The sequence below is a fragment of the Eriocheir sinensis genome, chromosome 45 (assembly GCF_024679095.1).
Source record: "Eriocheir sinensis breed Jianghai 21 chromosome 45, ASM2467909v1, whole genome shotgun sequence".
NCBI classification, from domain to species: domain Eukaryota; kingdom Metazoa; phylum Arthropoda; class Malacostraca; order Decapoda; family Varunidae; genus Eriocheir; species Eriocheir sinensis.
Genome location: NC_066553.1, coordinates 10,021,925 through 10,045,920, shown reverse-complemented (window position 1 = coordinate 10,045,920; position 23,996 = coordinate 10,021,925). Strand labels below are relative to the sequence as shown.

General features: G+C 43.7%; 1 protein-coding gene across 3 annotated transcripts in view; it reads left to right on the top strand.

Annotated features, from left to right (window-relative positions):
* The window catches only part of LOC126980727 (COP9 signalosome complex subunit 1-like), a 71,371-nt gene that overhangs the window by 32,979 nt on the left and 14,396 nt on the right, over nt 1–23,996 (top strand). For all 3 annotated transcript variants that reach the window (XM_050831006.1, XM_050831007.1, XM_050831004.1), the window contains exons 4-8: nt 8,470–8,638; nt 17,449–17,610; nt 21,869–21,952; nt 22,473–22,562; nt 23,573–23,721. In XM_050831006.1, the coding sequence (XP_050686963.1) occupies nt 8,470–8,638; nt 17,449–17,610; nt 21,869–21,952; nt 22,473–22,562; nt 23,573–23,721 (654 nt within the window). The remainder of the gene's footprint in view (nt 1–8,469; nt 8,639–17,448; nt 17,611–21,868; nt 21,953–22,472; nt 22,563–23,572; nt 23,722–23,996) is intronic.

Here is a 23,996-nt window from a genome sequence, read left to right as displayed (position 1 = left end):
ACCGACGTCCGCGTCACCGTGTGAAAGGGTTAATCCTCTTTTAAAACTCTTAATCCTCTTTCATTTCCTCTTAATCCTCTTCTAAACCTCTTAAGAGGAAATGGAAGAGGATTAAGAGGTTTAGAAGAGGATTAATCCTCTTCCATTTCCTCTTAACCCTTTCCATACTGTGATGCCAACGTGTACGTCACTATATTGAAAGGGTCAAGATTAAGTGGAACTCTGGGGAGGCGGTGACCAAGTGATCAGCGTGTGGGCGTGGTGAGCCCGAGGACCTAGCGCGGACTAGGTTCGAGCCCCCACTGAAACACGCTGATTTTTTAAGACATCGCCAAGTGGCGGAAGATACCCACATGCTGTCCGGTGTGGCAGACTGATCAGTTCCCCCTGGTCCCCCCCCCTACTGTGCATGTACCTTCCCGTGTTTACATGCACTACTCAGCCCACTCCAAAATAGATTCACCTCCGAAAGAATCAGTCCACTCAAGCTCACCATTACCTTACCAGTATCAGTATAATAAGCAACATGATTGTGTGTGCACCTATTGGCGCTCTTAACCCTTAAATTGCTAAACGCTTGCAGCGAGCGGTAGCGACATTTGCTGGTGGTGCTAGACGCTTGCTGCGACCTCCAATTGCACTTAAATTTCCCTCGTATGAGCGTGTTCCAACAATATTTTACGAGCCTCTTCTCACCCCACAGCATTGCCAGTTCAGTGGGTTTTCCACTAAATTTGGTGGAAAATCATATCAGCCTGGCACGGAAAGTCTACGGACGAGTAACTGGCAGATGTTGTTGTTCAATACACAGAAACCCCCGCCGTTCACGGGTATTTGGTTCCTCGAGATTCCCGTGATCCGCAAATCCACAATCGACGGGACTGTAATCAAATAGGGAAAATAGGGTTTTGTTCTACCATCTCGATTGAATTAAAAAAAATGGATTTCTAAGCATTGTTATATAGCTTTACATACAAATAAATCACAAATTAAATATGGACTGTGATGCTCACGTCCAGGCAAGGGGTAATGTAGGCTCTGTTTTTCCCTATATATCTTGTGTTTAAGCTACTATTGCCACTCTCCTGGTGATCTCAATTGTCTGATGTGATGGTTAGTTGTGTTATTTAATGCCCTGACCTGCCCGGAAAGCCAGAGTGTGTAAAGGTTCGTGGCCTCACCGTCTTTGCCGCAGCCGCCATCTTGTTTCAAACAAGATGGCGGCTGCAGCGGAGCAAAACAAAGAAGTTGTTTGTTTTGCTCCAGGTACACCAGTGTTGCCAGATCATCGTACTTAGCACATAGTATATTCCGTTTCCTGACCCATAACTATTGCATAAAACATCCCTTATTAAAACGGTTTTAACACTAACTTTAACTGAACATCATTATTAGTGCGGGGACAGCGTTGCCGAGCTTGAAAGACCCGAAAAGCATGTATGTGTATCATACTTAAGGATTATTTCGCTTACTTTAACACTGTAATGTTCTGTTGGGGAGGGAAAGAGATGTGAAGTTATTCCAATTTTATAAATTATGTTTTCTGTGTCCCAGATTAATGAGTTTTCACTACAGTGCACGTAGGATAACTGTGGTTCTTAACCACCATGATCCTGTCAGCCAAACATCAGACCCACGGTCAAAGAGTGCGAATAGCAATGCGGTCTTCCATGCATGAATATGACACTTAAATCGAATTTTGATGTTTAGAAGGCAAAAATAAGTAAGTTTCCTTTAGAAAGAGACAGTCCCGTACATCCAGCCCCAAGGACGGTTTCTTTGTTTACATTGCACAACGTTCGAGCTGGGCGCTACAGACCGCATATACGCGAGTTTTCATCCGCGTTCGGCAGGAGGGGTCACAAATACCCTACCCACGTATAAGCGAATCCGTGAACAGTGAGGCCGTGAACGGCGGGGGGGCTCTGTAGCGGCATTTTTGCATAGCTTCGCCTATCACCTGACTGATTTTTTTAACAAATACACTCGGCCCTTGATTTAACGGATTAAAAGGGGGGAAGGGTGGGCCATTGCTTGAAAATACTTACTTGCGATACATACCGGTATACAAAAAAAAAAAAAAAAAATCTACCACTTTTCATGTGTTTTCCTGGGGCTACTTTTCCACTTTTACTTGAGGACGCATCGACACAATAACTCGCGGTATACTGCTGCAGCTTCAGTTTACTCATGAATATCGGAAACTGTTTCTTAACACCATACTCATCACACACGCTTGCTACACTCAACCCACGTTCTAATTTCTTTATCAAATCAAGTTTCTGCATCACTGTTAGAGTCACATGTTTACGTTTTTCTTGTTTGGGAGGCATCTTGGCATAAAACAAACACCAGAATCAAAGCAGCAACGGACAATGTAGTACGTTCCTCGAGACAAGCGCGGACTCAGCCGCTGGACTGAGGCGTGGGTGGCGTGTTAACATGGTGCAATCTACCACTCTGGCCCGTTGGAGGAAGAATACGGTGTATTATTCCTCCAAGGAGAAAAGACTACAGCAGTAAAAGATAAATGAAAAGAACAAGTGTAATAGTAGAAAACAAACAAAAGGATAGAGAAGGGAAAAGCAGAAACACAAAGTAGGCTAAAGTAAAAGGTAATTATAAAACAGAAAAGCAAAAGGCAAAGTGTACGGAAAAAACAGAGCTCAGAGCAGAGTGAGGTATCTAAGTGTGTAGAGTTAAGTATTTGAGTCTAAATAACCAAGAAGGACCTAAGAAGAGATTCAAAGCAGTACAGGTCAAAAGAAGAACACCAGTCTTCCTCTTCTTCAGCCGTTGGCAGACCTGACGGCTGACAGCTATAGTGAGCTCTACAGCATATATTCCATCCCTGCTGTAGCATATTGCATTTAAGGAAGGATTTTGCTTTATTGACTCATAAACTCTTATTTGCTTATTGGGAAACATTATATATAAAGCATTTCATTAAAAATTGTAGAAAGGATGCAAGTTACACTCCTCTGAGGCTGGCGTAACTTACACCCGAGTTACATCCTCGGCTACATCCTTTTTCTGTTTTCTGAATCCCGATGGAAGTGTGGAGGGATGTATCTCGGTGTTACATCGATGTAGGTGCTTTCTGAATCTGCCCCGCAGTGTGGGTCGAGGAGCGGTAGATAGCACCATGTTAACACATATTACGTCAGCCTCTATACCTGCCTCCCTTCAAGCTTGGAGGGGGCTTCATGGTGCAGTGATTAGCACACTCGGCTCACACCCGAGAGAGCCCAGGTTCAATTCCCGGGCAGAGTTGAAAAATTTGGGCAGCTTTTCCGATACCCTACGTCCCTGTCCACCCAGCAGTGAATGGGTACCAGGTATTAATCAGGGGTTGTGTCCTGTCTCCTGGGATCTGTTCCCTTCTCCTATAATTCCTTCCCCTTCTGTCTCTCTCCGGCATATGACCTCAGATGTTGCGCCGACTAAACGAAACTTTCCAACCTTTCAAGCTCGGAGCAATTTTTCTTTTTTTATGATTTTATAATATACGTACTAGTATACATACTATTATTTTAAAATTTATTTTAATAGGATTTTATATATTTTTATTGTTATTTTACGGTTTTGACGTTTCTAAAGCTGATGTCACACATGACAAATCTACCCAGCAACGGACAGAATAAACATTGCTGGGTACTCGTCCGTTGAGATTTTGTGGTCCGTTAAATCTGAAATCCGTTAAATTGGGGTCCGTTAAATCGAGGGCCGAGTGTAGTTGTAAATTTTGCAGTCAGAATACTACCCTGCCAGCACCCCATCAAGATCTACTCAGTTGCCTCAATATGGCTGGCTGTTGCGCACGCACAGACATAAGTGTTCACAGGCAACATCCTTGAACATGCCTGTACATTCACAGGAGAGGCATACATAACTGAATCTTATAGATCTGGGCCTCCTCTTTCCAATGATGAATAGTTTTTCAGATACAGAGCTTAATAGAGACGACACCCCCCCCCCCCCCCATCGGGCTGCCAGAGTGCGCCTGGGGGGATCGTTGCCTCCCTCACCACTCACAATGAAAGGGTTAAACCTCGCCTCTTAAGCTTGTCTCTTATACATTTCATAGTTTTGTGGAAGCTTTCAATTTTCTTAAACCAATTTAAGAAAAATGAAAGCATCCTCAAAACTATAAAATGTATAAGAGACAAGCTTAAGAGATGAAGTTTAAGAGCACCAATAGGTTCATACACAATCATGTTGCTTATACTGATACTTGTAAGGTACTGGTGAGCTTGACTGGACCGATTCTTCCGGAGGTGAATCTATTTTGGAGTGGGCCAAGTAGCGCATTTAAACACGGTAAGGCGCATGCGCAGTAGGGGGGGAGGACCAGGGGGGACCAAACAGTCCACCACAGCAGATCTTCAATCAACCCTAACTTCAGCAACTTCAGTCAAGAGAAGCACCGGGGGGCAGCATGGTCCCAGCATGTCATACATCACGGCAGCCACTATAAATAAAATTAGCCTGTGCCACTAACGGGCTGGGACCGTCCATAAGGCCCCTCAAGAAAGCCTACTGGTGCTACAGGCAGCACATAAAAAAAATAAAAAAAATAAAAAATAAAAAATAAATCTGGCCCCAGCTTCATGCCATTGTTTTGAATGACAGATAACTGAGGTTCTGCTGTAGCCTGAGTTGGCATTCACAGACTAAATTGACAACAACTCTCAATTCCAGTTTCATGGTCACTGGTTTGACATGCGAAGTCACACGATATCAAAGGCATCAACACGCCTCCCCAAGTCACTATTCAATGCCCATGTCTCACAGCCACTCAGTAAGACTTGCAGCACAAGTAACTTTAAAGATTTGAGTCTTTGTCCACCTGCATAGATATCAATACACATATACTCACCATGGGCCAGGCCAATCCGTCGAATGACTGTGTCATCCAGTAAGCCTCCAAATGACTGGACTTTGGTTTTGGCCCAGGAGACTTCAGTCCCAGATGCTTTGCTTCCTCATGCAGCACTTCGAAAGCCAACACCACAACCTCCAGCAACTCTGTGAGAAGTACAGCATCTCAACAAAAACAAGGTCATTGACCTTGATGTCGCCAACAGATGCTCCACAACAATTTTGATCCACAACTAATACCCAGTACATGCAAGTGTTAAAAAGTGATGAAGCAAGGATGCACCCCTTGCCTCACTCCTGAATTAACAGGGAAGAAACTGGAAATGCCTCCCCCACATTTCACATCACTCTCAATCCCAGAGTAAAGGACAGTCATTATGTCATTCATCCTTGCAGGAATTACACATATCTGCAGAATGTTTAAGAGTACCTCACCTTGCAGTGAGTCAAAAACCTGCTTGAGATCAACATAGGCTGTGAGTAGCCCCTGTTGAAACTCACATCAGCGTTCCACAAGGGCATGAAGTTCTAGGATCCGGTCAGTTGTTGACCGGATCCAGGCATGAAGCTGGATGCTCAGGTCTCTGAAACTTTACCAGATGAGATTGAATTTGCATCAGCAGCAGACGAGTGAGCACTTTGCTCGGCAAACTGAGCAATGTAATGCCACAGTAATTGTTGCAGCCCTGTTGGTTCCCTTTCTAGATTTGGATTTATCAGTCTGCTGAGTGGCCGAAGATTAGCCACGTGCTGTCCTGAAGACCACCTATCAATCCAGATTCTGGATTCTCTTTGTAAAGAAAGGATCAAAGATGGGCTCCAGGGGGGCAGCTGGAGCCAGGCAAGATGGCACCTCTATAAACATTTGCCTGCACCATAACAACTTGGGCCCAATCATCAGGCCCCACCAAGAAGCCTACCAGCACCATAGGCAGAAACATTGAAAAAAAAAATTGATGTGCAATACAGTTCGTTCAGTTATGTTGAGTATAGTTTCAGATATGAAAATGATGAAATTTAATGTGATGTATTTTTCTCCATCGACTTAAGCATTTTCTTATGTCTCATATATCTTGACAGCTAGTATAGAACTGACTGATTGGAGGAGGTTACCAACTCTTGAAATTTACCCGTCTCTCTCTCTCTCTCTCTCTCTCTCTCTCTCTCATTTTTGGACATGCGTTCGCCTCCTTGGTGCTGGGGTTTGCATGCCATACCACAAATCCGTGAACCAGGGTTCGTATCCTGGCCTAGGTAGTCAGCATGCCATTCTTCCAGCTATTCATCTTCTCTTTTGGGATGGTTGATTAATGGGTATCTGAGGAAACATAGGGAAAGTAAATTGTGGTAACCCTGATTTCAAACTGGCCCTATGTCCCAGGTTAATGAGATCAACCAAAGAGTCAAGTGCCAATGTGACTGAGATAAGCACTGAGGCCACTCAGCAGTAGAATATGCCCCCAACTTTACCTGATTAATGACCTTTACTCTGGGACTGAGAGTGCTGTGAAGTACGGGGGGATGCATTTCCAGCCTCTTCCCTGCTAATTCAGGAGTGAGGGAGGGATGTGTCTTTCCCTCATCACATTTCAAGACTTTCCCAGACTGGGTATTAGGCAGAGTTGTTGATCAAAGTCATTGCAAAGCATCTGTTGGTGACATCAAGGCCAATGACCTTGTGTTTGCTGATGATGCTGTACTTCTTGCAGGAATCATTGGAGGTCGTGGTGTTGGCTCTCGAAGTGCTGCATGAAGAGGCAAAGCCACTGGGACTAGATCTCTTGGGCCAGAATTAATGTCCAGTCATTTGGAGGTTTAATAGATCACACAGTTCGGTTGTTATGCATGTGGTAAGGACATCAACATCAACTAAAGTTTCACATTCCTTGGGAGTGTAGTGCAAAACAATGGTAGTAGGTCTTGCTAGGAACTCACTCGACAGATTGGCCCGACCCATAGTGTTTTGATAACTCAACACGCATATATGACGTTGTCGATATCTATGCAGACAGACAGACATTCAAATCTTAAGTCACTTGTGCTCCCAGTCTTACAGTATGATTGTGAGACATGTACACTGAATAGTGACTTAGAGAAGATTGTTAACCCGTCCCGGCCGATAGGGCCCATATGGGACTGCGTCACCACAGGCCGATAGATCCCTTATGGGACAGCTACTTTATGCGCGTATCATAACTGCTCTAACATTGGTAACGCTGCTAATTTGGCATGAGGAGGAGGCTTATGTCTACACTGTCACTCCAGACCATCACCACCTCCCCCACGCACCCTACCTCTGTCCCATAGACCAACCCCGGTAAAGTGACCACCACCTCTGCCACGCCAACAATGAGTGCTACGGCAGCTGTAGCAACGGCTGCTGCTTCTGCACGTGGCCCTAAATGTCCAAGGGGTACCAAAACGGCTGCAATGATGTCAGGAGATGATGCACGTGGGCCAGCCGTGTGGGGGTCCAAGGCAGGTGGCCAGTCCTCCTACGCCTGAAAAAAATCACACTGTGACTGCCCTACTATCACAGAAGGTCCAAAAACAAACAAACAGGCCCATAATAGACCGGGAAAAGGTCCTGGGCACACAACAGACTGAGTCTGACACCTCAGCAGTCCAGCCCAGCTCGGAGGGTTGCACACGCCACCACAATCTCCAACTACCGGCGATTATTCTGAAGCAACCAGGGTGAGCTAAGTAAAAATATTTCACATGCTGATGTATTTATATGTATACTAACAGCTAAAATTGCAACGGACTGAGTCTGGCACCTCAGCAGTCCAGCCCAGCTCAGATCGAGGTTTGCACGCGCCAACACAATCTCTAACTACCGGCAATTATTCTGAAGCAACCAGGGTGAGCTAAGCAAAAATATTTCACATGCTGATGTATTTATATGTATACTAACAGCTAAAATTGCTTCCAGGTCATTCTGCAAGAGTTGATTTTAAGACGATTAATGCGGCTGTGAGGGGGTAGACGCGGGGGGTATCGTCGGCCTTTATGGGTTAATGCCTTTGGTACCAAGTGCCTTTGCTGGACTATGTGGTATTGCTGGAATGACCGTGTTGAACCAGTGACTACTCTGTAAAACTGAACCAAGGCCTATGAACAGCTTACTCTGTGAATGCCAACTCCATCTGTGTGGGCATGTGTTATGCTTCCCATACATTGATGCTACTCATAGGGTTGTTTCTGTACAAGACAACCATGAGAGGAGGAGACCTATGGGGTGCCCATGTAACTCACAGCTGGGGCAAGTTGCTCAATCCTGCCAGAAGGGGCTTTGAGTGGAAAGGGTAGATGTGTGGAGGCTTACTCGGGGAACTGTTGGGTAGAGGCAGCGAGTGAGTGAAGCAACGCCCCCCTGGCATATGGTCCTTGTTAGTTAGTTAGTTTTACCACAGCAAAGAACAATGTGTACTGGTGATGGCGAGGGTAGCATCCTTGACGTCTTTGGGATGACATTATGATTTAACAGAAGTACCAAAAAACACACTCCCATTGGATGCTTTATAGAACATTACAGACTGAAGTAAAACAACAACTTATGTATGACCTCTTCCTTTCCTGTTTCAGTGGAGCCAATGCCGGTAACCCCAGTTTACCAGACATTGCTGGGGGCCAGGTAGGGGGAGGGGTTGCAACTGCCAACCTCCCTGCCTTGGACATGCAGTGGGTCGAGTCTCGTGCCAAAAAAGCCGCACTCAAATTGGAGAAGCTAGATACTGATCTTAAAAATTCCAAGGTAAGATTATTTCTTTTATTGTTATTTCAGTAAGTTACTTTATTATCAGACAAAAGTCATTAAAAAAAGAAAAACAAGGATTAAGTGAGTCTCACCAATTATTGTAATTACATAAGCAAATATCTAGAGAGTAAACCTCTTTAACAAACCAGTTGGAGGGACGGGGTTGACGTTATATCCGAAAATCCATTACATCTGAGGGAATAGAACTATTTGCATATAACAAAACTTGTCTGTTATATAATGAACCATTTTCATTCATTATATGAGCTGAAAGTTTGCAATTACCAATATATAAAAAAAATATAACTATATATATCCATGTAAAACAAAGTTTATTTGTTGTATTAGATGAAATGTGAGGTACAGAAGGATGAGTGTGAGAGGTGTTTACAGTCAGGTGGCTGAAGCTAGACTGGCTAGATGTGCACTGCCTAGTCAGCTTTGCTTCCAATACCACCAACTGATGTGCATGTACATATTTGGCCACCCCAACACCGAACCAAACCCGGCAATTACCAGACTTGTTCAGTAAATCCCCTCATATACTAGACTGGGCCAAAAAGTTTGTTAAAGCTGAAAGTCATTATATCAAGGTCAGTAAAAGCAAGGGTTTACTGTATACCACTTTGGAGATACAGGTAGTCCTCAAGTTACAACGTATGCGACTTACAACGGCTTGCACTTACAACCAGGCCAATAATGTCAGTACAGGTTGAGAATCCCTTATCCAAAATTCATGGGACCCAAAGTGTTGTGGATTTGGGATTTTTTTGGATTTCAGAATATTTTTATTTGAATCTAAATGAAATGAAAACTGAAATAGGGGATTATTCACGAGAGAGTATTCTACTAAATTCGAGACTGCTTATTTCTTGACAAAATATGATGCTGTTTATTATGGCGATCGTTTTTTTCTCGAAATCACCATGATTGACTTTTCAATGCTTGTTGTGCACCCGCCACCGCAGCCACAAATAGCTCACAGAGAGGTTCAACTTCCTTACTATTTCTATATTTCACTCACCACTCACAAATATTACAAGTGAACAAACCAAAAAAAAAAAAAAAAAAACAGGCAAATTAATGTTCTTTCCTGCTGTGTATTTCCCCAGTGTGCATGCGTATTGAACAGCAGAGTGACTTATTACTGCGGGGAGGTATTTCTCGCAACACCGACTCGCGTATAGTGGACCGCTGCCGCCATGTCCTGTCCTGCGCTGCGTTATATATTTCCACCGCCCCACACTGCGTGCCGAAAAAATTTAAACTAACCAAACCTAAATTTACGTACACCGTTTGTTCTGTATTTGGTTGTCTGAATAGTTAACCAGATAAAATTCAGTATTTTAAAACTGTAGTGAGGGCAGTTTTGGGGTGAACCACAAAACCAGTCCATAAAATTATGTTTGTCAAGGGTCATCCTGAAATATGTGTAAAATACACGTCGTAACGTCCCTACCCCCTTCCTCCTGCCTTCACCAGCGGCAGGCAGCAGCTGGCTGTCAGTCATGGCAGGCTAGAGAAATTTTAGGGTTGCCACCCGATTCTTAACCCATAGACGTCGGGCTAGAGGACTTGTCCTCGCAGCGCACAGGCGGTGTTGATAAATTTTGGAAAAATAGGTGTTTTTCATCAATGCCCTGTGTGGCAATTTCAAATGAAAACATAATAATTTATACTGCTTTCTCACTGCCAATCCTTCCTCTCCACGATGATATAAATTGGAAGTGTCTAGGTTGCAGCATGGCAGAGATATGATGTTGGGAAGTGGTGCTATTTTTGGCCAAGCCGAGCGCACTTGTTCGTGCTGGTGCTGTTGACCTGGACCTGGGTCTCCTGCCTCGCCCTGCGCCACCACACAGCATGCATCCTCTCCTACCAATGCGATTATTCATATTAGGCTACATATTACGCATGTTTGATGCTCATAAAAAATAACTCCTTACGAAACAATGTGTTTTTTGCCATTATGCACACACAAAAAAAGCTTTCATAAACACAATATAATTATGGAATATATACACTTACTAGGCTACATATTACGCATGTTTGTAGCTTACATAAAAGTAACTCCTTACAAAACTGAATGACTTTTCTGTTTCTATTTGCACAACAGAAGCTTTCATAAAAAAAACAATACATTATGCACTGTATACACTTCTACTATATAGTATGCATGTTTGTGGCTTATATAAAAATAACTCCTTACAAAACTGAATGTTTCTGCTGTTTGATGCTCATAAAAATAACTCCTTACGAGACAATGTGTTTTTTGCCATTATATGCACAAAAAAGCTTTCATAAACACAATATAATTATGGAATACAGTCATCCCCCGCCGTTCAGGGTATATTTGTTCGACTTGGTAGCGATGCGCGAAACCGCATGAACAGCGGGACTATAACCCTATGGGAAAATATGCATTTGGGGAAGTCACCTCTGACACGTCATATAAAACATGTTTTTTCGTTCCCAAAAGTAGCCCAATTTAGATAAGTAGCCCAATCTGGCAACACTGCAGTGTGGCGCGTGAATTTTTTTTTTTTTAGGATAATGTTGCTATGAGAAAATCTCACCAATAGCAGTCGCCCCTGAGTGAGCTGCTGGCCAATAGGAAAGCATGACGCCACAGTTTAACCGTGGCGTCACTCAGGAGCAACCTAAAGGCGGTGTCACACTAGCACTTTTTCCGTCAACTTTTCTGTCGTTTTCTGAAAATCGTCGATATCTTGGCTGCGCCTGTCACACACAAGCGGTGTTTCGTCTGAAACTTTCCGTCGGCACAGACCATGGGAATGTAAACAAACATGGAGTCCACGCTGCGCCAAAGATACGCTGCTCTGAACCTAATACTGTGTATTGTGAGACTTAGACGAGCTAAACAAGCCAAAAGCGTGCATGGATGCGCTCATGGTTGGCTCGTCGGGAAAGAGAAAGTGTGTACTACAGGCTGTTAAAAGAGCTGAGTTTAGAGGATCATGAGACTCTGAAGAATTGGATCAGGTTGGACAAGAGCCAGTACCACAGACTTCTGGAGTTAGTGACACCTCTCATTGCCAGAAGTGACACCAGGATGAGGAAGGCTGTCACTGCAGGAGAGCGTTTGAGACAGGTTGAAGCCACGCGGAAAGTCTCGGTCTTGGTCTTGGAAATGTAAACAAAGGCGGAAATTTGCAGGCGGAAACGATCCTGATCGTCTGACAAATTCATGCGATAAGTTCATGCGGAACGATGAAAAATCGACGGAAATGGCAGTAATCGACGGAACTAGTGCTAGTGTGACACCGCTATGCGTCCATTGCCCCGCCTCCTTCCTCTCCTTCCCCCTCCTCTGCCTCCTCCCTCCTCTCTGCCTTCCTCCTCCTCTCCCTTCCCCCTCCTCTGCCTTCCTCCCTCCTCTCCCCTTCCTCCTCTGCCTCCCTCCCTCCTCTCTGCCTTCCTATTTAGCGTCCATGCATCCGTATACGAAACTGGGGCCAGCGTATAAGCGGGGGTCACAATTAGTTGATCATGATCACGCCGAAACCGCGATGGGTGAGACCGCGAACGGCGGGGGGTGACTGTATATACACATATTAGGCTACATATTACACATGTTTGTAGCTTATATAGAAATAACTCCTTACAAAACTGAATGACGTTTCTGCCTCTCATCGAACAGGGCTCTCATGATAACGCTGTTATGTATTCAAATTTCCCTTATACGGTGGCTTAGCGCGCTCCCTGACATTAGGGGTAGAGGAACAGGGCCCGCTGGCCCACGCATCCGGACACGGGGAAATCATTCTCAGCATGTCTCTCCATCATAGTGGTCTGTAGCGCTCTGGGAGGTGGCATGAAACGTAGGACAGGGATTGCCATCAACCACTGGACACAATAATTACGTCACAGGAGTACAAATCTTGGCAGGACAGCAGAGGGCGGGAACTCCAGCCACCCGACGCTCTCTGCCCGAGCAGGAATTCCCATCACCTGACGCACACGGGTTAAAATATTGATTTGTTCTGTAGTGGAGAATGAGATTTTGCATTCCTTATTTTTTTTAGCTCAAGGTGGCAACCCTAAGGGTGCACACACAGAGAAAGCAGGTTGACCAGTACTGGCTACCGGCTTCAACCCGTACGAATAATTACATCATTGAAGCAAGCACAGTACAGTCTCCAGGATTGCGAGTTTCAAGTTCGCGATTCTCCGAGTTTGCGATAGGGACCCCCAAAAATCGATTTTTATTGAAAAATGAAATTGCGATATGACCTGAAAGGAAAAGGAAAAGGCTGCTAAAACCGAGTTTTTTCATACCTTGTTGTGGTCCTTGACTCCCATTCTCGCTCTTACCCACCCCCTGGGCCTTTCCATTGGCCTCGGGAAGCATGGTGAGTAGGATCCGGGCAGCCAGGCGCATGTGTGTGAGCAACCCTGACCGCGCGCTGGGCCCGAGCAGCTGACGGGCGGCTGATGATGGCATGATGGTGATGAGTGTCAGCAGCATCGGCCATGGCATCTGCACCACCCAAACGGCATTTTCACTGGGGCCTGCGTGTGTGTGGCTGTGCCCGTTGTGGGCCCAGGCTCCTTAATTTGCCAATTCTCACTTTCCACATGTTGTGTGGGACCCCTTTCCTTTCTTTCATCTCTTCTTTTTCAAAAAGAAGAGATGGAAGAAAAGAAAGGGGTCCCGTGCAACATGTGGAAAACAAGAATTGGCAAATTGAGAAGCCCAAACCCACAACAAACACAGCCACACACACACACACACACACACACACACACACACACAATTGGGTAGGCGGTGGCTAAATGGATAGCAAGACGGCCCCGCGTTCAGGAGGACGTGAGTTCAATCCCCGACCAGTGCCACCAAGCTGGGATTTTTCAGCCGCCGCCGAGTGGCTTAAAACTACCCACATGCTGTCCAGAAGACCACCTATCAACCCGGACTCTAGATTCTAGGATTAAAAATGAGCTCCGGGAGGGCAGCATGAGCCAATGCAAGATGGCGCCACTATAAAACACTCGCCTGCGCCAGAACGGGCTGGGCCGACCATCAGGACCCACCGGGAAGAAGCCTTGGACCGACCATCAGGATCCACCGGGAAGAAGCCTTGGACCAACCATCAGGATCCACCGGGAAGAAGCCTACCGGCGCAATAGACCACAAGGTAAAAAAAAAAAAAAAAAAAAAAAAAAAAAAAACGGGCCTCGACAAAAACACCGTCGAGGCGGCGCTGATGCAAAGGTCATGACGCCGACACTCATCACCACCATCACCATCATCAGCCACCCGTCAGCTGCTCGGGCCCAGCGTGCGGCTGGGGCCGTCTGCACATATGCGCTTGGCCACCCGGGTGGCCAAGCGCAAGATGTCGACGGTTTTCAAATTTCCCCATAAGAATAATGGTTCAATGTTTGCAATTTCAACGTTTGCGAATCGCAACGTCGACCTATTTATCGCAAACTTGGAGACAGTACTGTATAAGCGTTGACGACAGTACTGTATAAGCGTTGATGGAAAAAGTGGGCTCAAACAGGTTAGAGCCTGCCTGCTCCAGCCCGTTCGAGCCCGCTCTGGTAAACCTGCTTCCTCTGTATACGCTACAAGTGCTCCAATCTCACACTGGCAGACAAAATTTTGGGGGGGGGTAGTTTTCGGGGTGTTATGAAATAATCTGTTAACTGTTTCTGTCACGAATCATTAAATGATTGACTTTTTAATGCCTGTGTTACACCCGCCGCAGCCCGTAGATTCAGCTGCAAAATAGGTCGCAGATAGAGATGCTCAACTTGCTTACAGTTTCTACATTTCACTCACTGCTCACAAAGATCACAAGTGGACAAACTAGAACAAGACCAGGCAAATTAATATTTTTTCCTGCCGTGTATTTCCACAGTGCGCTTGCGTGATGGACAGCAGAGTGATTTATTTCTGCAAGGAGGTAGTTCTCGCAACACCGGCCCGCCGTCCACATGCCGCCTCCATGTCCTGTCCCGCGCTGCATATTTCCTCGCCCCACACTGTGTGCCGAAAAAATTTATAAACCAAACATAACAACCTAACCTAACTAACTGGGGGGCTTAGCCCCCCTTGATCCCCTTAACCCATAAACTGCGCAATTAAGATTCGGGAATAGCTCCTGGGTGCGCAATATATATATACGTATATCAAAGGCATTTGATATGTCTACGGCAACAGCAAAAGTTTCACCAAAACTGCTAAGAGAGGATGACCAGGAGTCAATTAGGAAGGCAGGAAGATCACCAGTAGAACGCCCCTTGCAGAACCCATACTGGCCTTCAAAAGTTCAAAAGTGGATAGATGCATTACCCAAGAACGTCGGCAGACCCTTTTCAGGGCTTTCACGAGTCGTGACTGTGGTACGGTGGACCCAAAAAAGGGCTCGCCATAAAACACCTAATTTGAGCTAATTGTAGGTGGTGGTGGCATAGCACAACCCACCATGAATGCCCTAGGTCATTGTGGTGGGTGAGTGATCTTGAGGTGGGCTTTTTTGTCATAGGTGGTGCTGTAAGGTCATGGCATACTGAATTAGCTATCCATACAGTAATCACTTGTCAAATTCTCTATAGTAGACAACAAGCGACTCAGCTAGATGCCACGCGTCACGAGACTTAATTTTGTAACAAACACCACCCAAAAAGAATGGAGTTTGAGTAAAAGTAAATATTTTTAACGGCTTTATGGTTATGAGAGGATTACTCTGATGTACGTTCCATGCTCTTTTCTTAGTCTCAAAATCCAGTGTAATTTTGTCGTTTCTCGGCCACTTCTCGACTTTCCCATAGCCGATTAAAGCTATAGGACAGTAGTTAGAGGGATTAGAATGGTCACCCTTCTTAGGCACAGGCTGTACGTAGGTGTACTTCCAGCAGGAAGGAAAGGTAGATTTTGACAGGCAGAGACGAAAGAGTTTGATCAGGCAAGGTGTCACCATAGAAGCACAGCTTTTAAGGACAATAGGAGGCACTCCATCAGGTCCATAAGCCATAAGTGTGTGTGTGTGTGTGTGTGTGTCTGTGTGTGTGTGTGTGTGTTTGTGTGTGTGTGTGTGTGTTTGTGTATTTACCTAGTATTTACCTAGTTGTGATATACAGGAAGGGAGCTATGCTCGTGTGGTCCCATCTCTGAGTCTCAATTGGTCAAACTTTGCTTCAAACTCGTTTATGTTTCTGGATTGAACAACATCTTTGTCTAGGCTGTTCCGCTGGTAGATGCATCTATTGGGGAAGCTGTATTTCTTTACTTGTTTAAAGCATTTTGTCTTTCTCAGCTTCCTTTCATTTCCTCCAGTTGCTCTCCCATCCCATACAAACAGATCCTCTCTATCGATTTTATCTATTCCCGTCATCACTTTAAAAACTACAATCATATCACCTCTCTCTATTCTTTCTTTTAGGGATGGTAGCCCCAACTTTTCCAATCTTTCTTGGTACGTTAAATCCACCAACCTGGGGACTACCTTGGTGGCTGCTCTCTGGATTCTTTCGATCTTGTGTATGTGCTTCTTTTTGTGTGGGGACCATTTTACTGCTGCATATTCCAGTCTTGGACGAATCATGGCTACTATCAGTTTTTTCATCATCTCTTCATCCATGTTGTGAAACGCCATTCTTATATTCGTCAACAGCTTGTTTGTTTTTCCAACAATCTTGTTAATGTGTTTTTCTGATGACAGATTGTCCTGGACCAACACTCCTGTCTTTTTCCCCTTTTGCCTTATGGATATTTTCTTTTCCCATTGTGTAGTCCCATGTCAGTCATTGAGTACTGGTGCCCATTTCTGATACCCTTTATTTCTTTGCATTAAATATCATTTCCCACTTCTGGCTCCACTCAAAAATTCTGTCAAGATCTTCCTGCAGCCCTTCGCAATTCTCCTGTTTTTATTTCTTTCATGATTTTTGCATCATCTTTGCTGGCATAACCGTTTGTCCCTTCCACCTCGTCGTTGATGTAAATCAGAAACATTACTGGTGCCAGTACTGAGCCCTGTGGAAATCCACTTGTTACTGCCCTCTACCTTGACATTCTGTCTTTTATTACTGTCCTCATATGTCGGTCTTTTAGGAAGTCTCTCGCCCACTCCAGGAGGCTCCCTTATAGGCCTCCTATATCCTCCAATTTCCACAGTAGTCACTTGTGAGGCACCTTGTCGAAGGCTGTTTCTGGATCTAGGTATGCACAGTCTGCCCAGCCGTCTCTCTTGTGTCACATCAATCACCCTTGAGTAGAAGCTCAGCAAATTAGTGACACATGACTTTCCACTTCTGAATCCAAACTGGCTATCACTCAGAGTACCTACTGCTTCCAGATTTTGTGTCCATCTGTCTTTTAATTTTCTCTCGCACAGTTTAGCAACCACATTCATCATTGACACTGGTCTATAGTTGAGGGGTTCTTCCTTATTCCCCCCTCTGAATATTGGTACCACTTATTTTCCCTCATTTACCAATAAATAAAACAACAAGAATGATTAGCTACATTTTCATGCACAATAGTATCTCATTGTATTGAAGAATAATTGTTATTAGTCCCAGAGAGACACAGGTAATTTACGATAATTGAAAGAATAGTTCAAACTTCTTGGGCCCAAAGACGTAGTCAGTGGTGACACATGGTAAGGATGAATATACCCCATAGGTTCTGCTGGTGTAGGGGCTTAGATAAATTCTTCTGTTGAACAGCCTTGAGGGGTAAAATTGTGCGTGAGCATATATTATTGTTCATGTAATTAATTCACACCATGGGGGCTTATGTGATTTCTACTCTAATTGTAATTTTTCCATTGCAGGTCAATAGCATAAAGGAATCTATTCGGCGAGGCCATGATGACTTGGGGGACCACTATTTAGATTGTGGTGACCTTTCAAATGCCCTCAAGTGTTACTCTCGTGCCAGAGATTACTGCACCTCCTTTAAGCATATTATTAATATGTGTCTTAATGTTATAAAGGTAAGCTTGAGTTGTTCCACTACAGTAACCATTGATGTCTAAGAGTTATGGGGAAGTTTTATGCAGAAGTACTACTATGCATGTACGTACAAAAGGGGTAGAAGTCTTATTGAAGCAACAAGCTTTTATTTTGGTACCTTAAAATATACGAGTCAATGAAAATCTTAGTGGATGGGTTCACATGTACACAGACTACACTAGCTAGCATCAGACAAGTAGAAATTACTAGGAAATGCCTTCATTGTGCAGTGAGCTAGTAATGGCTGGTTATGATTCCACGGTGGTTGCATAGTTATTGAACATTTACTAGAGTAGAGAACTGAGAAAGGTAAAGACCACAATATTGGAAAAAGGGTAATGATGATAAAAAATATTGATTGATGTTATTTCTTGAATATTTTATGCAGATGATGGTGTTCTTTTGGCATTATTTAGTTGGACATAAATTGGCATGGCAGTTTTTTGGGTGGCTGCTTTGCGCAGTGGCAGTATCGTAACCAATGGGGTTCATCCGAGGTGCGTTTTTGCTTATGCATAGAGCTCCCTTGTTTTGGGGTATTGGGAAAAGAGCAGTACGGCTACCCTCTGACTGGGAGGGTAGCCTACCCCATCCTCACCTTCACGTGGTGCGCACTGTTAGTATACCCTGCGGGGTAGAACTAACGGGGAGGGGGACAGCGGCCATCAGCTGTCTTGTTTTTAATCCTTTTAGCCCAGACGAGGAGCAAGTCTCCATAATACCACATCGGACTGGTATTATGGAGGCAGCAGCAATGGCCAGAGTGCAGCAGAAGAGAAAGGGGTGCATGAGACTGGTGTCTATTAATGTGAATGGATTAGGTGATGAGGAAAAGAGGAGAGTGATGATTGAAAATTTTGTGAATGGTAAAGTGGATGTGTTGGGAGTGAGTGAAATGCATATTAGAGGAACTGGTATGAGTGATAGTAGAGAGGGTATGTGGGAGGGTGTGCCTTGCGGGGTTGTGTGGGCGGGGATGGATGAGAAGTATAGAGGCAGGAGTAAGAAAGGATGTGCTATTGTGATATCTGAAAGAGTGTGGAATGGTGTGACTGATTATGGTTGGAAGGGATCAAAAATTGTGTGGGTGAATGGAAAAGTAGGTTTAGTAAAGTATGCATGGGTGTGTATTTATGCACCAGTAAATGTGAAAAGTAAAAAAGGACTGAGAGAAAGGGAAGCTTTTTGGGAGGAAGTGAATGCATGTTTGAGGAGTTTTGATAAAGAAAGGAAACTTATTATGATGGGAGATATGAATGCTTAAGTGGGTGATGAATGTGATGGATGTGGTGGGAAAATGAGAGATACCTTGAAAGAATGAAAATGGAGTGGCTGGTGGACATCTGTGCTGAGAGGGGGCTGTTCCTAGCGAACACCTTTCAGCACAAGAATGTCCATCGATACACATGGAGGAGGGGGAAGATTATGAGCAAAAAGGATTGATTGATTATGTGCCAGTAGATGGAAGACTTAGAGAGGATATTTGTGATGTGAAGGTGGTAAGAGGAATGTTTGATGACTCTGACCATCTTGCAGTGCTGGCAAAATTAAGGCTGAAGGAAAAGTGGGTGTTTGAAAAGAAAGGTGAAGTAAAAAAGGAAATATTGAAGATAGAAAAGTTAAAGGAAAAAGAAATAAAAATGAGTATAAACATGAAATGGCAGGTGAAAAATGGGAAAATGTGGAAGATAGTACAGATATTGAAAAAGTTTTGGGGACATTTAAAGAAATAATGGTAACTACAACAAAAAAGTGTTTGGGACGAAAGTGGTGAGGGATGGAAAAAGAAAAGGAAATTCATGGTGGACAGAAGAGATAAGGAGGATAGTAAAAGAGAAAAGGGAACTTTTTAAGAAAACTCAAGAAAGAAATGTGGCTGAGCAAGTAAAAAGGGAAAGGAAAAAGAAATACAGAGAATGCAAAATGAAATTAAAACAAACAATAAAAGAAAGTAAGAAGAGAGTTGATGAAGACTTTGGAAAAAGAAGTGAAAAATATAAAGGAAACCGAAAATCATATTGGAGAGAAGTAAAGAACGAAAGAAATGCAAAAAATATCTCCCCAAGTAAAATAAATGAAGTTATGGATGAGAATGGAAAGATGTTGAAAGACGGGGAAGCTGTGAAAGAGAGATGGAGAGAATATTTCAAATACTTAGTGAATTTTGAAGATGGAAGTCCAGCAGTTATAACAGCAGTAATCTTGAGTGAAGGTAGAGGAGGAGTATATAAAGAAGAAAGTATAACATATGAAGAAGTAAATCAAGCAATAAAAAGATTAAAAAATGGAAAGGCAGCAGGAATTGATGGAATTACAGCAGAAATGTTGAAGTGTGGAGGAGATGTAGTTACTAAATGGATGGTCAAGATATGTGAAGTGGCATGGGAGGGGGGGCAGTGCCAGCAGACTGGACAAAAGCCATCATTGTCCCAGTTTACAAGGGGAAGGACTGGAGAGGGAAATGTGGGAGTTATAGAGGAATAGGTCTCCTGAGTATACCCGGAAAGGTATATGGAAAAGTCATAATAGAGAGGGTGCAAAGACTTACAGAAGAGAAAATCAGTGAAGAACAAGGAGGCTTCAGGAAGGGAAGGGGATGTGTGGATCAGATATTTTCCTTCAGGATGGTAGTAGAAAAAATATTAGCAAAAGGATAAAAACTATACGCTGCCTTCATGGATCTAGAAAAATCTTATGACAGAGTCGATTGGCTGGTGTTGTGGGACGTTTTAAAGATATATGGTGTGGAAGGAAAAGTCCTTAATCCAATGAAGTCTTTCTATGAGGATACATCTGCATGTGTCAAAATTAGTGGAGAAACAAGTGAACATTTTGAGATAAAAGTGGGCTTGAGCCAGGGGTGTGTCATGCCACCATGGTTGTTCAATATTTATATGGATGGTGTTTTGAGAGAAATGAAGGGCAAAGTTGGGGAAGTTGGAGTAAAAATGTTCACTGAGGGAAGGAAGTGGGTGCTGAATTCAATCTTATTTGCTGATGACACAGTGCTCATTGCAGAAAATGAAAGTGACTTACAAAATTTGGCCAGTGTTTTTGATAGTGTATGTAAAAATAGAAAGCTAAAAGTAAATGTCAACAACAGTAAAGTGATGGTTCGTGAGCAGAGTAGAAGTGAGGTCGTGGATTTTGTATGCCCATATAGAGTGGGAATTGAATGTGAAAAAGAATGCAAAATAATTTTGAATGGTGAAGAAATGGAGGAGGTTAATGAGTTTAAGTACCTTGGATCAGTTATGTGTAAGCATGGTGGTACAGAAGGAGAGACAAGAGAAAGGGCATTGCAAGGAAGAAAGGTGGTAGGGTCTTTGGGACATAACATGAATGGCAGAAATGTGAGCATGGAGGTAAAGTGGGATTTGAGAAATACAGTAATAGTACCAACCCTCACATATGCAAGTGAAACGTGGGCCTGGAATGAAAGTCAGAAGTCTAGAGTGCAGGCAATGGAAATGAGTTATTTGAGGAGTGCTTGTGGTGTGAATAGAATGGATGGAATGAGTAATGAAAGTGTGTATGAGCGTTTTGGAATGTGTCACGTGGGGTGAAGGGAAGAAGTGTGGAGTGGTGGAAGAAGTGAAGGGACAGACTTTAACGTGGTTTGACCACATGGAGTGAATGGAGGAGAGTAAGATGACCAGGAGGGTGTATTTGAGTGAGATAGAGGGAGGGAATGTTAGAAGACGACCTCCAGTGAAATGGAGAGATAGGGTGCAAGAGTATGTCAGGGAGAGGGGGAAAAGATCCTTGAGAAACTTTGAGCAGGCAAGGAGGGAGTGTGGATAGAGAGATGGAAACTCTTCTGCCGTGGCCATCCCCTGGTGGGAGCTCCTAGGAGCAGGCGTCAAAGATGAATGAATGAATGAGATCACAGCGGCATGAAAATCATGTGAAGAAATAAATTATGGTAGTGTAATAAGAAGGAAATGCAAATGGGAACACTGATTTAAATGGTAATATCCTTGAAGTAGTGGCACTTCAAACACATTTTCTTTTGACAAGTGATTCATGACCAGTATGAAAGCATCCCCAAAATTATTTATTACATCAGTAAAACAGAATCCAATTGAGATATTTAGCTTACTGAAAATTACCAAAATCATGGGAGTTAACATGTATTGTAAAAAGAGGAGAGGTCCAGCATGCATGGATGCCTGAACACTAATCTGTCAAAGCCAGTCACTATCACTTTGTTCCTACAGTGGCTATCTTTCATTGCAGGTATCAATCTACCTAAACAACTGGTCCCATGTCTTGAGTTATGTAAGCAAGGCTCAAGCGACACCAGAAGTAGCAGAATCCAGGGTAAGACAAAACATTTATCAAAACTCCAGTCTTCAGTTTACTACAGAATACTTTTTTTAGACATATGATGAAGTGGGTAAAGGAATGCTGTTTCAACCATTTGTATTTACATTTTCTGTGTCTCTAGAACCTCTTCTTATCACTGTAAGACTATGTACTCATTATGGACAGTACGACATTCCTATACTGGAATATCATATAAAAAAATAACCTTTTCATGGCCACAGGCTGTACTGTCACAGATGGGTTGCTGGATGTGTAAATTATATCCATTTAAAATGGATTTTCTAAAGGTATAGATTTTTTTTTTTTTTTTCCCCTCCACCAAAATGAAGGAACTCGCATGGCTTATTGTTATATAGTGGGTATAGATATACAAAGTGAGTGTGGTTTGACAAATATCAGTTTGGTGCTTCCATCATTCCTTTACTCTGCCTCATATTATGTGCATTGAGATAACTAAGTATAAAAATTTTGAAAAAACTATGCAATTAGAAATAATTGAACTCTTTCCTTTCAGCCAAGCAATAATAAAGATCAATCAGCCATAATCCAGACTAAGTTAACCTGTGCCTCAGGCTTAGCACAGCTAGCAACAAGAAAGTATAAGGTAAGCTCAGTGAAAAGTCATGAAAACACAAACTACAATGGAGAAGTTACCTTACACAAAGCAGCTCCTGTAGACCTGGCACTATAGCACCAACACTGGTTTTGTGTGCATTATTGAACAGAATCAGTGTGAAATCTGTGTGTGTGTGTGTGAAAAATATATCTACTAATAACAACCTTGGGGCCTCGTGGCGTTGGGCGCCAGGAGGGCGCCACTGTTATTGTTTAGGCTGGTCTTGGTTCTTGGTTTTCCTTGTTTGCAACTTTGTGTGGTAATTGAAGAAAGTTGCAATAACACCATGCAGTGAGGTTTAATCATGCACTTCCCTTCCAAGTTTTGGTCTTGGTCATCGGCTAGTGTTTATAGTGGCGCCATCTTGCATTGGCTCATGCTGCCCCCCGGAACTCGTTCTTCATTCGCTTGGACGGCTTCCTCTAGAGTCCGGGTTGATGGGTGGTCTTCAGGACAGCATGTGGGTAGTTTTAAGCCACTCGGCGGTGACTGAAAAAATCCGAGCGGTAGCGTGAGGATTCGAACCCGCGTCGTCCATCACGCGGCGAATGTTAGTCCAGTACGCTACCAGTTCGGCCACCGCCTACCCAAGTTTTGTTTCTGGCTAGAGTACAGTTTTGCAGGGAGAGGTTGCAGATCCCTCCCTAACCATTCCAGGTCAGGGGCTGGACTGACTGCTAGCTATGGACAGGGATATAGGACCCTATGATGATAAATCCTCCAGCCACCCAGAGTATATGTTTTGTGCATTAAGTTTAGGTAGAAATGTCACATATATTGAACTCGCAATTCACACTTGTGTTCAAGTTTCATCGTTATTTACCATCATTAATGTATTTCATGGAAATTAGAAACATAATTTCTGTATATTAAATAGCTTAATGGAGAAATAGTTGCTGCTGGCTCCAAAACTAGTTCAGTGCATGATGAGCTTCAGTGCTTAAAGAGTGAATACTTAGTTTTGAAGTCCTTCTAATGTGTTTTCTCCCTCTATACAGCCTGCCGCCAAGAGTTTTCTTGGGGCACAGCTTGATGCCTGTGATTTTCCCGACCTTTTATCCACCTCCAACGTTGCCATGTATGGGGGACTCTGTGCTCTGGCCACCTTCTCACGCCAGGAGCTACAGAAACTTGTTATATCAAGCAGGTATGTGGTGCAGTCCATTCCTATTGAAGTTTTATCATTTAAATCCTCCTCCTCCTCCTCCTCCTCCTCCTCCTCCTCCAGCTCCTCCTTTTCCTCCTCTTCCTTTTCCCCCTCCTTCCTCCTCATCCATCAACATTATCATCATCACCTCATTCTTCAAATAGAGGTGATGGGGAGGACTCAAGGTAAAGAAATAAGAAAGCATACAGTATGATCTGCCATCTAACAAATCTGCATCTAACAACACTATTGGAATTTCAGTACCCTCCTGAGTT